The sequence below is a fragment of the Motacilla alba genome, chromosome 19, assembly GCF_015832195.1.
Source record: "Motacilla alba alba isolate MOTALB_02 chromosome 19, Motacilla_alba_V1.0_pri, whole genome shotgun sequence".
Taxonomy (NCBI): domain Eukaryota; kingdom Metazoa; phylum Chordata; class Aves; order Passeriformes; family Motacillidae; genus Motacilla; species Motacilla alba.
In genome coordinates, this window is record NC_052034.1 from 4,558,437 (window position 1) to 4,572,507 (window position 14,071).

The window sequence follows — 14,071 nt, forward strand, 5'->3', positions numbered from 1 at the left end:
TTTCAAGAATGTTGCATATTACTAATTCATAGAAACCAAATTTAGATACAAGCTTGGTTGAAAAGGAAGTAACACACATATAAATATTATATTTGACCTGCTTTCATAGAGTTGAAAGTTCTGCTAGTAAATTTGTTACTAAATTATGCTGAATTTATTTAGAAGTCAGATACTTGTTCTGGAGCCAGTGAAGTTACCATAGCTTGATCTTTACGTTACTAAAGCAGATAATTTTCTTCCTTAACATTTTTCCTTTCACCTGCTCCCTGCGGGGATGAAGGAAGATCTCAAGAGCTCACTGCTTTTACCAGGGAGCTTCTTAAATTCCTCTTTTTCTCTTGCTTGGGTTGATGGCTTGTAACTCTTATAGCCATGAGATGTGTCCTGGAGCTGCTGCACTGCAAAAGACCAGGGAGCTGCAGGAGTATCTCAGTGTGTCTTTACCTGTAAATTAATTTTTTTAATGCCTCAAGGCCATGATGCATCAGAGTTCCCTCTCTCTTCCATGTCACAGCAAATTGGATTTTACGTTTGTGCAGTGTCTGATGTTAAGTAGCAGGATTTTCACTGGAATTGCTTTTACTGCTACAGAAATGAATCTGTTTGAGGGCAGGACATTGCTCTGCTCAGCAGAAACCTGCACCAAACACGTGGCACAAAGCAGCCAAGGCAAGCCCTGCATCCATTTGTGGTTGCAGGTGGTATATGAAGAGAAGTGATTATGGTAATTAGCCCAGCTGGAATTTGCCCACAGCTCTGTGGGTACCATGTAAACATTGCAAAAATGCCAGACAATTTTAACAGCCCTTTTGTCTCATCACCTTTATGTAGGTAGCCATTTGCACAAAACCCTTTCCACCAGCACTGTGGTGGGGTTACACCTGTAGCAGTAAAAATTCCTCCTGCTATCCTGCCAGTTGAGCCCACTGCAGCATTCTGGGCTTTTCAGGAATCTCTGTATCAGCGTTGGGCTGGGTGCTCTGAGAGAGCTGCCTGTGGAAAAAGAGGAATAATCTTAGTGTGCTGTATCTAACCCTTGAGCTGGGAGTGAGAATATGGCACGTTTTGAGTGCCTGGATGTTATTTCGCACAGTTCTCAGCAAGGAAGCTGTGCCTGGAAAAGCCTGACTGCCCAAGAAACCCTGAAAATATTTGGGATGAGTGTGGTACGTGTTTTGGAGCAGAGCTGTGTGGCTCTGTGGTCTGTATCCCAACCCCTTGTCACTGAGGAGACCCTCAGACTCAGGAGAACGTCCTGCTGTGCTCCAGGCCCTTCCACTCCAGTGGAGACAGCACATTTGTTACAGGCAGTTTTGCATCTGGTCTCTTGATTAATGGACTTGTCTCTTGCAGCCTATTTTGACTCTGACACCGCTTTCTGCTCCACAGATGCTTTGCTGATGTTGAAGAAAGTTTGCCTCGCTTGATAAAGACCAGATCCTGGAATTTACTTCCAAACCTGAAGTAACAATTTTTAACTTGAAACGCTTTTTCCCCAGGAGTCACTTCTCCAGAATCTTTCCCTTATTTGGTGCCTCCTTCCCAGCTGGGGCTGATGCTCAGGTGCCAAAGCCCCGTGCGCTCCTTGCCCGGAGACAAACGGGTTCCAGCGCTGCTTCCCAGCCCTGATCATGGCACTGCGTTTCCTGTGCCCTGCAGTGGCACTTCCAGCATTGCTCTGCTGGGTGGGGGACACCGTTTTCAGTGCAGGATCTGGAGGTTAAATGTTGCTTTCTTCTCTGCTGGCTGGACACAAGGCAGACCTTTCCCAAAGCTGCCTGAGCGGTTCTGTGTTGCTGTCAGGCCGTGCTCCCCGTGGCCTCGAGGAGATTTGAGCTGGCTGTTCAGCCCTATTGCTATCTCTGCTCTTTTAGCTGCTCCACAAGAAGTTGTTAGTCACTGTTGATTCCTTCCATGGCAACAAATCCAGTTGGGTTGGCCGTGAGGTGTGCGAATGCTCCCCAAGCAGCACTGGGCTGCTTCCTCTGGTGAGGTTGCCTCTTCCCAGGTGGATTTAGTCTGTCTGCACATGCTGACTCATGACAGCTGAAACAGCTGTTTTCAGCTTCAGGCACTACTGTGTGCAGGGACCCCTTCTTCTTCTTGACAGCTGGTTTGTTTTTGTAACTAATGCCTTCACTATATGCTCATAACTTCCATCTCGGTGATGCCCGCTTTTCAGCTGCAAGGGCCAAAATCCAGTTTTTGACATAGTTTTGTTGTTGTATAAGCTTTTCTTGATGGGCTTTTCCCAAGTGAGCAACTGGGACAATCCAAATTTGGTTTCCTGACCCAAGGAGCAGCATTGCCCACAAAGGGCAGCAGTGTCAGTGTGCTGGGAGTCCTGGTCTGGCATCCCGATATTGGCATCAGGACCATTTTTGGGAAATCTTTGGAGGGGAATGCTTTTGGGCTGCACAGTCAGTGAGAAGAAGTTGTTGTGGGTCTCATGGTAGCTCTGTCAGGGTAGTGAGCACGCCGACAGTGCTTTTGGGAAGTGCTCCTCTCCACCATGTGAATGCAGAGCAGCAGGTGACAGAACTTCCTCCTCTGTGCCAGGCCACTCATGGAGGAGGTCGCTGTTTCCCTCTCCCCGTGAGAAGCTGAGTGTGATGGGAGGAGCTGGGAGGGCTCCCAGAGGCTGAGGGACAGGTGAGTCAGTAGAGGAACAGTCATCCAGAGAAAAGCCCAGTCAAAGCAGCCCCATGGCCTTTGCATGAACCCGAAGATAAAAGGTCCAAAGTTGAGTGATGAGCTCGTCAAAACCTCGAGGCTGTGAGAGAAAAAGTGGTGAAAAAAGTGTGAGGTGCCTGCTTGAGATGCCACAGTGCTGGGGCACACAGGGCTCTGCCTGGGCTTGCTGGGGTTGTGATTTAAGTTGGCAAGAGGCATGAAACATGCTTCATTCCTGGAGGCAGGTATCACATTTCCTAAAAACAATTATAAGTGAGCGCATATCTCTGTCCCAGTTCTGTACTGGTTGCTGGGAGTGTGACTGGTTAGTCCTTGGGGTTGTGAGTGAAAAGGCTGAGTGTGAAACTTGCTGTGAGAAAATGGGGGTGAAGCCAATGTCCTGACAAGCCCTCCTGGAGCTGGGTGTCTGTGGACACACTCTGGGCATGTCCCTGCTGGGTGTCACTTTCCATTCAAGGCGGGGAATTTTGGTTTTACCCCACTGCCAGTAAAGTGTGGGGATTGCAGAGCACTCATGGGGCCGTGGGTGAATGTGGGTCTTGGAGGAAAATTTCTGCCTCCATTTCTTCTTTCCCCCACCTGCAGCCTGCCCACGAGTGTTGCTATCCAGTAGAGATGGGTCAGGCCACGAGCTCCTTCTCTTTTCCATATTCCCCCTCAAAGGATGCAGAGCATGGACCCCCTCTTCCAGCTCTTGCACAGGGTCCTGTTGTGGGGAAGAGCATTCCCCACCACCCCTGCAAGGCTCTTGCACTGAGCTGGGGGCTGTGATTCCTCAGATTCCTTAGGCTGTGTCTGTGTCAGGGTCTGTTGTGATTTCAGCCAGAGCTGGTCACAAACCAGCTTTTTTGCCTCCACAAGCTGTTGCCAAAAAAAAAGACCTGTTAAAGGCTTCAAGCTCTCAATTACCATAGTGTCCTAAGGTGAAGAATCAGCTATATCCAGACTTCACTGGCAGAATGAAAAAGGGCTTTGCTGTGCTGTCCCAGTATTCCCCAGTCTCTTCCGGGTTCCATCTGCAGAGTTAATAAAATGGTGGCAAATCAAGTTGAGTTCTAGTGGAAAGGGCTCTTTAGGGCAGCAGTAAAACAGTGAGTAAGCAAGAACCCCTTGCTGCAGGGGCCGGTTTAATTGGTCTGGCTTGTTTTATGAGACAGGTTTTATGTTTAAACTCGCACATGGCCCAGGAGCAGCTCTGCAGCAGGGCATCATTCTCCTGCATGGATCCTCCGGGAGCGCAGCCGGGTTAATTACACCTCACTGGAGGTGCAGAGCAGCTGGCATCAGTCATGCCTTGAGCCCAGGGGCTCAGCAAATGGGGCTGGGAGGTGGCACAGAGCTAGGATGCCAGTGACAACCGTCCCCTGCAGCCAGGCCTGGCAGAGACCTCGGGAGGCTCTGGTCAGTGCCTGCCCTGCGTGCTCTGGCGTGTGCCCAGCTCTTGGCTGGGCACTGCCACAGCCCTGCCAGGTGATCTTATCCTCCCCCTGTGAGTGGAAGTGGGGGAGTTGAAGCTGTAAAAGCCCTGGGTGGATTGGAGCAGCGTGGTGGTGCTCTGGGTCGCTCCTGGTCAGCGTCTCCCTCGCAGCACTCGGGGCCTGGCTTTTCTCAGCGTGCTGAGGCTGTGCAGGCACAGGCGAGAGAGGAAAACCTCCTGCTCTGGGGAAGGTAAAAGTGAGGCCAGTCCACTGCTGCTGTGACACAGCCACCCCCAGGGCCAGGCTGAGGGAGTGCTTACCCACCCACAGCCATCCTCAGAGCCGGAGATAAGGATTGGGAAAGCCCAGAGCTGTGCTGAGCGAGCAGAGGTGGCCTGCAGCAGTAGTAAGTAATTATTCAAGTCAGGTTTTGGGGTCAGGGGACCAAAGCAGGGCAGGAAACTGCCTTCACACTGTGTGCTGCATCCAGCTCCCCTGTGTCCCCTTAGCTTCATGTCCACAGAATCATGGAATGGTTTGGGTAGGAAGGAACCTTAAAGACCATCTAGTTCCAACCCCCCTGCCATGGGCAGGGACAGCTTGCACTAGAGCAGACTGCTCAGAGCCCCGTCCAACCTGGCCTTGAACACTTCCAGGAATAGGGCATCCACAGCTTCTCTGGGCAGTTCAGTAGCTGTTGGAAAGGCAGGGTCTCAAAGGCTCTGCTGGCACATCTGAACACTGTCTCTAACACCAGATAAATGAGGGGGTGCAGCATCACCCCAATCCTCCCTGGCTTCTGGAAGCTGCTCCTGGCAGGGCACAAACGTGTGAGTGCTGCTGCTGAGCTCTCTGTGCTGGCTGCTCTGCAGAAAAGTGCTGGGGAGGACATCCTGCTCCCTCTCTGCCTTGCCCAGCTGCTGCTCTGCCTCTGGCACAGTCAGGAGCACAGAACAGGCTGCTGCTGGTGCTTGTGGGGTTGTGTTTTTCCATCCATGGGAATGCTAGTGGGGAATGCTGCCTTTGGAGACTCCTTTTCCAGAACCCCTTAGGCTGTGCTAAGTTTTGAATTGATGAGACAGGGGGAGGAGAGCTTTGCCTATCGGTGCCTGGGGTGCAGGGATCAGCTTTGGGTTGCTGGGGTGCAGGTGTGGGGTTTGGCTGCCCAGGGTGTGGGTTTGGGGCTCTCGGGGTGTGGGTTTGGGGCTCTCGGGGTGCAGCAGCCCTGTGCAGGATCACAGGACCCGGCAGAGGGTGCTGTGTCTCCACCGCCTCTCCCGTCTCCTCTTCCAGCTCCAGCTGTTTGGCACTTGCCTCTGCCTCTGTGCATGATGTTTGTAAGAGTTTGGGCATGTCCATTTGGTTCCCATCTCCAGTGCCACCCCCGGCATCCAGGCCAGGTTCTTCTGTCACTGGGGACATTCTTAATTCACAGGAAATAGGAGAGAGTTTAATTGTTTTCTCCTCTCTCTCTTTTTTTTTTTTTTTTTTTTTTTTTTCCCATGCAGCTGAACAAAAGGTTCATCCTCAGTTTTCTCCATGCCCATGGGAAGCTGTTTACCAGGATTGGGTAAGTGTGCAGGATGTTTATTTTATTTTCCTACATTACAAGTCTTTTTGGAATTTAATATTGTTAGCAACTAAGCTGTGTTTGGAGCTGAGGGCACAGGGTGTGAATTCTTGCAGGCCTGGCCTCCTGGTTCTTATTCTCCTTACCCGCCCTCCAACCCACACTGGCTGGAGCTTGGGCTTTTCCTTTCCCCCACCTCAAAGCCCATTCCTGCCCATGCCCCAGGACCCTCTGGCAGAAGCTGAGCTCAGATGGTTCTCACATACGAGAGGGATTAGAGGCTGTTTTCTCTCTCTCCCATCACCTACCTGTGCTCCCTCCACTTGAGTTTCTGGGTTTAACCCCCTCTCTTCCATTGCCCTCACCCACTGCAGAGGTGGCTCCTGGGGCTCTCAGTGGCTGTTGCCTGTGAGGATCACAAAGCCATCGAGGCAGATCCATGTGCTGGCTGAAAGCTGCCATCCAGAGCGTGGCAAAACAAGCCTTGCCCTCCATCTCCTCGCTGCCATTTCGGTGAAAGCCCCATAGCTGAGCTGCCCTGGCTGTGGGAACTGGTTTGTACAAAGTGCCCTTGGCAGTGGCTGTCAGAAATGGGTTTCAAGTAATTGAACAGCTCCCCTTGAAGCAAAGCAAGCCTGATCTCAGCCTGGGCTGAGATCCCAGCCCAGGGGACACCCTTATGACCCCGAGGGCAGAGCTCAGCCTCGCAGCTGATGGGCTTCCCATGGAGCTGCCTCTGCTCCAGGTCCAGACTGGCCCTCGCTGTGTGAGAGCAGCTGCTGAGGAGGGACCCCATGCGGGTCTCTGGCAGTGGTGGTCTCTGCTTGAGCCTGCCAGGAGCTCGGAAACAACCAGAGTCTCCTGAGCTCTCTTGGCTCCTTCATTCTCCTCTGAACTGCTGGCTGCAGGTCACAGGGCTGAGAGGCCTTTTCCAGGCCATGTGGGTGCAAAGTGACAGCTTGTCCCTGCTGGGAACAGCTCAGATCCTGCCACACGGCAGCACCTCAGCACTTGCTGTCTCCAGTGCTTACAGGGGTGACCACTCAGGTCCACTTTGGACCCTTCACAAAAAACAGGGAAGCAGGGGCTGGCGATTTGCTGGAGATCCAAATGTCTGAGGGTCACTGCAGATCTCTCCCTGATTCGCAAGGCACTGATTATCCGCTCAGGGGCCACCAGGCTGGCCTGCAGCGAGGAGGCACAGCTGGCCGTCCTGCCTGCAGGAAAAGAGGAGGAGAACTGCCAGAGCCCAGGGAAGGTTTGGGACGTGCAGGGTCTGCTGGAGGGCAGAGCATCCGGGGAGCTGCTGGTCCCCGGCGCTGTGGGGCCGCGCTCGCGGTCGAGCTCCGGTTGAACGGATGCCAGCAGGGGATTAATGGGGATGTAGCAGAGATCAGTTGCACATTTGGCTCCTGAGGCTTTTGTGAAATTAAGATGCAGCGTTTCAGGCAGTTGCTTCCCAGGACAGTCATTTAGAAAACCCAAGTATGTTTAATGGTACAATATGCCCTGAAGTACTTAGAAGGGAACTAGAAAGTAATACCATGACACAGGAAGAGAAAATCGTCCAGCCCTGCTAAACAGCTTCCGTGCTTAAAATAGGTAAAAGGTGAGGAATAGCCAAGTCCTTTTTGGGCAGGATCTCTGGTGATTTATCTGGAAAAAATACAGGAAAGATGATTTTGTCCTAATTGGACTCTTGCTCCTAAAACCACAGGTAAGCAATTTATTAAAAGCTTCCGCTCGGCTCCTGACCTGCTGGTTCTGAGCTCAGTGGGGTTACTGCATGCTGTTCCAGATGTGCTGTGGTATCAAAGCACAGGTGGTGGAGCTCAGGAAGCCCTCACTCCTTCTTGTTGTTATTCCTTGGCAATAATCTTCATCTCCTCAGTAACAACCCATCCTGCAAAGGGCTCCTCCATCCCCAGAGTGCTGTCTGCCCTAGGAGGATGTTGCTGGATACACTGGATGTGGTCTGAGATTTCTCAAAATTAGGAAGTCTTTAGAAGCAATCAGTTTGCTCTAATTCTCTGGCTGTGCCCCAAATTCAGGGAAGTTGCCTTTTGCAGGGAAAGCAGTGCATTTGTACTGACAGAGCTACTCCATTCTGCACAGCTACAAAGTACAAGGAGACTGTTCCAGCCCATGTTTTTGGGAAGCTAACAGAGACTTTGAACTGCTCCAGCAAACAGTGCCCAGGGAGAGGGTACCCCGCTAGACAGACCCAGGTGATGAAAAGCGCCCATGAAATATGGCTAAGAAGAAAGCCATTTCTGTCTTAAAAATAAAACTATCACTGTGCTGAAGTCTGTTGGGGAAGCCCAGCAGAATTGCCCATGTGGGTTACCAGAAGCGGCTCATTAATCCAGCCTGTGGTGATATCACAAGATCTGAATCTCCTGGGGGGAAGATAGAGGAAATTGCTGTGGAGGCCCCTGAGGTCGCCTGCCCCAGTTCCAGATGCCTCACCCTCTGTGGGTTTTGGCTCCCTCACTCCCATGTGGGCACTTGATAATGTCACTGATAACTGGTGTGGGCACTTTCTGGGGGATGTTCAGTCTGCTGGGTCTGGCTGTGGCTTTTTCTAGTGTAGGAACAACAATCAATACAGCAAACTCTGCAGAAGAGCCAGTGGGACAGGAGGACCTCCCCCCTTGGTAGTTCCCAAGGTTTTGGGCAGCTTCCTGGTTGTAAAATTGTCTTCATGGGATGCCAGGTGAGGGCTGTTGTGGGCAACCGCACCTCAGTCATTTCTGGGGTTTGACCGTGCTCTTTGCAATAATTTCTGGGAGGTTGCTGAGGATCCAACAACTTTGATAAGTGACCTCAGCTAGTTCTCTCAGCGATGAGGAGCAGGATAAAGGTGTCAGATTTCCGTGGGTGCTTGTGAGTGGTGTTGAAAGCTCACCCCATCCCCAGGCGTGGCCCCGCAGCCGCGGGCTGCCGTGTCCTGACGCGCGGCAGCGGCTGCGGGGACCCGCTCCAGCTTTGACACTGTCAGCAGCTGCACCAGGCAGAGAGTCCCTGTCCTGTGGGGCTCGAAGTGATGAAGTTTAGGGGCTCAATCACAGTGCTGGGGAGTGTGCAGCCTGGGGGAGACAGGGCTCGGTGCCATGGGATCCGATGTTGCAGCGAGGAGTTCTGGAGGAAGCACGCTCTGGCCGGCATTCAATGCACTGGAATTGCCACATCCGCAATGTGGCACCAGTGTGTGCATTTTGCTGCAGCCTTGGGAGTCCCATGGGCTGCTCCTGGTCCAAGTGAGCTGCTGGCCCCTTGGCACCTCTCCCAGATTGGTAGAAGTCAGTAGAAAAAAATGGTTGGTCAGAAATGACTCATAAAGGCCGTGTTTTCCTGCCAAAAGAATGCTGCCTGTCGGTCACAGAGCGATTCTCTCACTGCCCTCTTTAAGGAAGCAGCCTGCACCTTCATTCCTCACAGCTCCTGGCTGGGAGACAGCGCCCCAGGGATTCCCCCTTCCCCAGGAGATGTGACACGAGCTAAGCCATGCCCACCTCCCACCCCTCATCTCAGGGCACAGCCTGCTCTCACCAGCCCCTCTCTCTGTCTGCAGGATGGAGACTTTCCCTGCCGTGGCCGAGGAGGTCCTGAGGGAGTTCCAGGTGCTGCTGCAGCACAGCCCCCCTCCCATCGGAAGCACCCGCATGCTCCAGCTCGTGGCCATCAACATGTTTGCAGTGTACAACTCCCAGCCCAAAGGTACCACGTGCTGCTGGAGGGGAAACTGGATAGGGATCAGCCATTCCTCATGTGGGGAAGGGTGGGGGACACACCAGATGGGGAGGTGGGAGTGGTGGTTGGATGCCTGTGGGTGTCAACACAAAGGGACCTTGGCTGGGCCTTTGGAGCTGGCTGAGGTGTCTGAGGAGTGAGGAGGCATCGCATCCCCCTGGAGCCTGAGTCATCAGCACAGAAGGAAAACGCTGCCTTATGGCTCTGCCTTCCCAGTGTTTAAGCTGGGCCCTGCTCAGTGCCTGTGCTGGCACCAGGAGGGCTGGGACAGTCTCAGAGGCCTCAGCTGTTGGCTGTGTCCAGGCAGGTGGGTGGGGATGTGATGCCACTCTCTGGAACCCTGGGTTGGAGCCTGTGCCCCGTGGTAATTCAGAGAACAACACAGATCTGTTGTTAATTACTCTCCTCCTCCCACTTCATCCACCCAGCAGCCTGGATGGTCTCTACCATTGAAAGTTTAATGTGCTGGGCAAGAGAGGTGCCACCAAACCAGAGCCTCTTCACTGAGTTTAAAATGATCCTTCCAGGGACTGTACTTTTCCCTGTGTCCCTCCAACACGCACTCAGCAGCAGGTACCCAGGTCTGCCTGAGCTGTGAGTCTGGGAGCAGGGATTGGGCTGCTCTCCCTGGGTGGGAGGAAACAGCATTTCACATCCTGATGCCTTGGGATTTAGATCCCAAATATGAAGGCCTCCAGCTGATGGATTTCAGCTAAGGCCAGCATGTGGGCAATCAGGCTGAGCCCCAGAGAGCTGCTGCTGGAAGATCCCTCCCTCGTGAGCCAGTTGGCCACTGCTCAGGCTGGTGGTCAGTGGCCAAGGTCAGCTGATGGAGCAAAGCAACACCAGCTGGAGGGCTGGGAAGTATCTCTTGTGGCTGTGCCTGCCTTGCAGGCACTCTGCTCTTCTGGGAGAAGCTGTCAATCCCACTGGTGAGGCAGCCATGCCCTCCTGCCTGCCAGATGCCAGCCAGTGATGGCGTGTTTATCTTTGAGCTGCAAAGTACTTTGTGATTATAAGCAAATGCCTCTGCGTGACAGTAATTATTGTATTCATAATATTAATAATACCCCTGGTAGGTGAATTAATAGTGGTGTCTGTGCCACAGACAGGGGCGGGTGGGAAGGAGAGGATGAGATTTGTCTGGGATGCATGGCAAGCCCCTGTGGCAGAGCTGGAAGCAATCCCAGCTCTCAAACCACTGGGCTGAGCCCGTCCCTCCACAGCCGAGTTGTGGATGTGTGTGAGTGATGGAGGGAGTGCTTTTTATCTCATGAAAAATAAGTATGCTCGGAGTTTTCTGCCTCCTGTGTGGGTAGCTGCCAGCTGCTCCCAGCTTTCGGATCTCTGGAGAAAGCAAACCTGTTCCTGCCGAGGGCTGCGTGCGGAGCAGGTGGCAGCGCTCGTGGAATGCCCGCAGGTCGGATGGCACCACGGCTGCCATCTGATGCCAAGGGCCCTTCAGGGATTTCCCTGAGGGCTCTTTGCTCTGGTGACCCTGAAATATCGCTGAGAGTGTTGTTGGCAAAGCAAACCCTGCTGTCAGCACAAACGCCCCGGTGGTCTCGGAGCGCTCGTACGCCGAGTGCTGGCACGGCACGGGTTGGGCTCGCTGCCGACGCTGCCATCCTGGGAAGAGCTGGGTGCGGATGGAAATCAAAAGCAGAGCAGCAAAGGGTCTGGAGTTTTGAAGGAAGGCAGGAATGTTGGAACGTTCCAGAGTCCCCTGCGTGGAGCGAGGGCGCTGGCTCGCTCCCCGGCGTGTGGGCTGCTGTGGGCAGAGGCCTGGCGGGAGCGCGGCGGGAACGCTGTCGGGAAGGTGCGGGTTTCCATTTCCCAGCACATGAGTCACCTCCCTGTGCTGCAGCAGCAGGGGCAGCAGGGAGCCAGGGGGCCGAGCCGCCCCTGTGGGCCTGTGGGAGGCTGGCAGGACGCAGGGAGCAGTCCCACCCTGCCTGCATCCCAAATTGCCAGGAAGCCTTGCTGGGGAGCCGGCTGTAGTCAGAGCTTGGCTGTGTCCGCTCCGCAGAGCTGGATGTAACTTTGCAGTTGGACCAAACAGCCTCTGGAGATCTCCTCCTACTGAAATCCTCCTGCAAATCTGGGAGCAGAGTGTGTCTGTGTCCTTCCCATCTCACGGGCCTGACACTCAGTTTGCAGTAGCAGGAGGAGATCTGTGGGTTTGGGGCTGGGAGGGAGGTGTGAGCCTCTCTTCCCTGCTGTTCTCTCTTCCCTGAGTGTTCTCTTCAGGGAGAGCTGCTCCCTCCCTTCCCTGCTGTGTATTTCCAGCTCTGGAGCCCCAGCTACTCCTGAGAAACTTGTAGATGTGCTTGTTGGTCCATGTCTGGTGTGTAACAAATCCTGGTGCTGAGGTCCAGTGGTGCTGGCAGTCATGGTGTGGTGTCACTGGCATAACAGTCACAATGTGGGGAATTCTGTGAAATTCTTAACCCCTGAATAAGAACTTTTAAGTAAAGAGTCAGGTATTGAGAAAAAGGGAACTTAATTATTAAGGCTGTGTTAAGCACCTGTCCTCCCTCTTCCTTAGGCTTGCACCAAACACAATCCTGCCCCATCTCAGCCTCAGTTTCTCCCATTTTTGGATTGTGCTCAGTCTGCCCCAGACCTTCAGTGAGGTGATGGGCAGCACAGGAGGTTGGGGCTCATGCATGATAATTTGTATCTGCTGCTCTTTGCTTTTTTACTCCTATTCTTTTGCTGTGGTGTGGGTTGGCCGTGACCCTTCGGGGGTGCCCTCGTCCTGGCACGTGTCCCCTATGGGATATGTGACATGTCCTCTGTGTCTCTTCTCCCAGCCACTGCCACTGTTTCATAAACCAACCAACCGCAAGGTCACCGTGTGCTCTTCTGACAGGGTGACTTTTTTTGTGCTGTGTTTAAACTGGTTTCAAAACCAGCCAGCTGTGAGCTGCACGTGGCATTTCACATCCTCCTCCCACGCAGCTCCCTGCTGTGGTTACCTGAACCCTGCAGTGGGTGCCAGGGCTCAGGTGAGCACAGGCAGGGCTCCGTGGCCCATGCCCAGTGCAGCTGAGCTGTGCTTGTCCCCCGGGACAGCACCAGGCACGCTGGAGCTGGTCTCAGCTGCCTGTGCAGCCGGGCAGCACTGGGAAGATCCTGGGAGATGAATTGGATCAGTTGTTTTCTCTGACAGAGGAAGCCAAAGAATTCCCACATGAAGTGCATCCCCTGCTGTTCAGCATCAAACAGTGTGTTCCTGCTTTGTCCAGGGAGGCATGCAGCCAGTGAGGGTCCCTCTGACCTTCCTCCAGGCTGCTCCTGCCAGGAGCACTTCAGGTGTGAAAAACCTTCTTGCAGACCTCAAACACATGGGGCAAGGAGTGTCCCCCTAGGGGAGGGAGGCAGAGAGAGGTGGCTGCTCTACGTGGCAGAGACTTGCAGTTGCTGGTGCTTTCCAGGATGGGACATAGGTGACTAGCCAGTGTTTTGGGCCATCCTGGGCTCTGGCTGGGGCGGGGCCCTAGTGGGGTGGCCCGTTTTAACAGTTTGGTAGCCATCTGCACAACCAAGTCGTAGAGAAGTTTGGATCCCTTTATCCCGACCACAAACACTCCAACAATTTTAATTTTTTTTTAATTCTGTAATTTGGGGAAATAAAACTCTGGTTTCTGAAAAGACTAATTGAAGCCGTGCTTGCGGCAGGGGCATCTCGGTGAGTGGAGAGAGAGGAACCCTCTCCCAGCCCATCTGTGCCCAATTTACTCCGATCTGGCCTCTCTGAGGCTTTTTTCTTTCTCTCTCTCTTTAATAATTTGTTTTATAATTCCTGGAATCAAACCCATCTCAGACACACTGTTTTATTTTACTGTATTATTGGATTATACTTCCTATAAATCACTGGATGTTATTCATAGGCCACCACCAGAATAACTTCCCCTCTCCCCCCAAACCCCCCCCCTTACGGCCCCGCATTCCAAACAAGCACACACCAAGGTGGGGGTGCAGCAGCACGGGGCACCCTGGAGACACTTCCCGGAAATCCCAGCAAATTTGCCTGGCTGTGGGTGTGAAGCATCAGGCTGCAGCACCTGGATGCCTTCTGGCACTCTGGGCCGGTCGAGCTGTGCCGTGTGGAGGTTGTTAGGAGGTCGGGCTTAGGTGGAAGTGGAGAGGGGAGGGGGATGCCATATGTGCATCCTCAGCACATGTAGGGAATGAAGTTGCATCCCCCAGGGCCGAGCAGAGTCAGGGCACAGAGGCACGAGGAGGGTCTGGCCAAGTGTGTCGCTTTAGCTGAGGGTTGGGAAAGCGGAAAGTGACGGTTTGGGCAGGGTGAGCCGTGCACAGGGCATCTGCTCTGCCAGGGAGGAAAACCTACTGGCTGTGCCCTGGCAGAGGGAGTGTGCTCATGTGGGTTGTGAGGACGGCTCAGTGTGGCAGGGGCAGGCTGAGCTTTGCTCTGCAGACCCTGAGTCTGTCTTCTTGAGTGGAACAGAGTCGGGTTCGCTGTGCGAGGTGGTGTCAGCTGGGAAACCTTGAAGGCTCGTGCAGAAAGGAAGGTTTCACAGCAGCAGCTTCAGAGCACTATCTGTGGCTTTTGCCACACTGCTGTCCTGAGACCTGGCCCGAGCAGGTCGGTGCTGCAGGGGTTGGA

The 14,071-nt window shown here is 53.5% G+C and overlaps 1 protein-coding gene across 2 annotated transcripts in view; it reads left to right on the forward strand.

The window, feature by feature from the left end:
* Positions 1–14,071, forward strand: part of SMG6 (SMG6 nonsense mediated mRNA decay factor) — a 105,742-nt gene that overhangs the window by 17,504 nt on the left and 74,167 nt on the right. For both annotated transcript variants that reach the window (XM_038157601.1, XM_038157602.1), the window contains exons 9-10: positions 5,621–5,682; positions 9,257–9,402. In XM_038157601.1, coding sequence (XP_038013529.1) covers positions 5,621–5,682; positions 9,257–9,402 — 208 coding nt within the window. The remainder of the gene's footprint in view (positions 1–5,620; positions 5,683–9,256; positions 9,403–14,071) is intronic.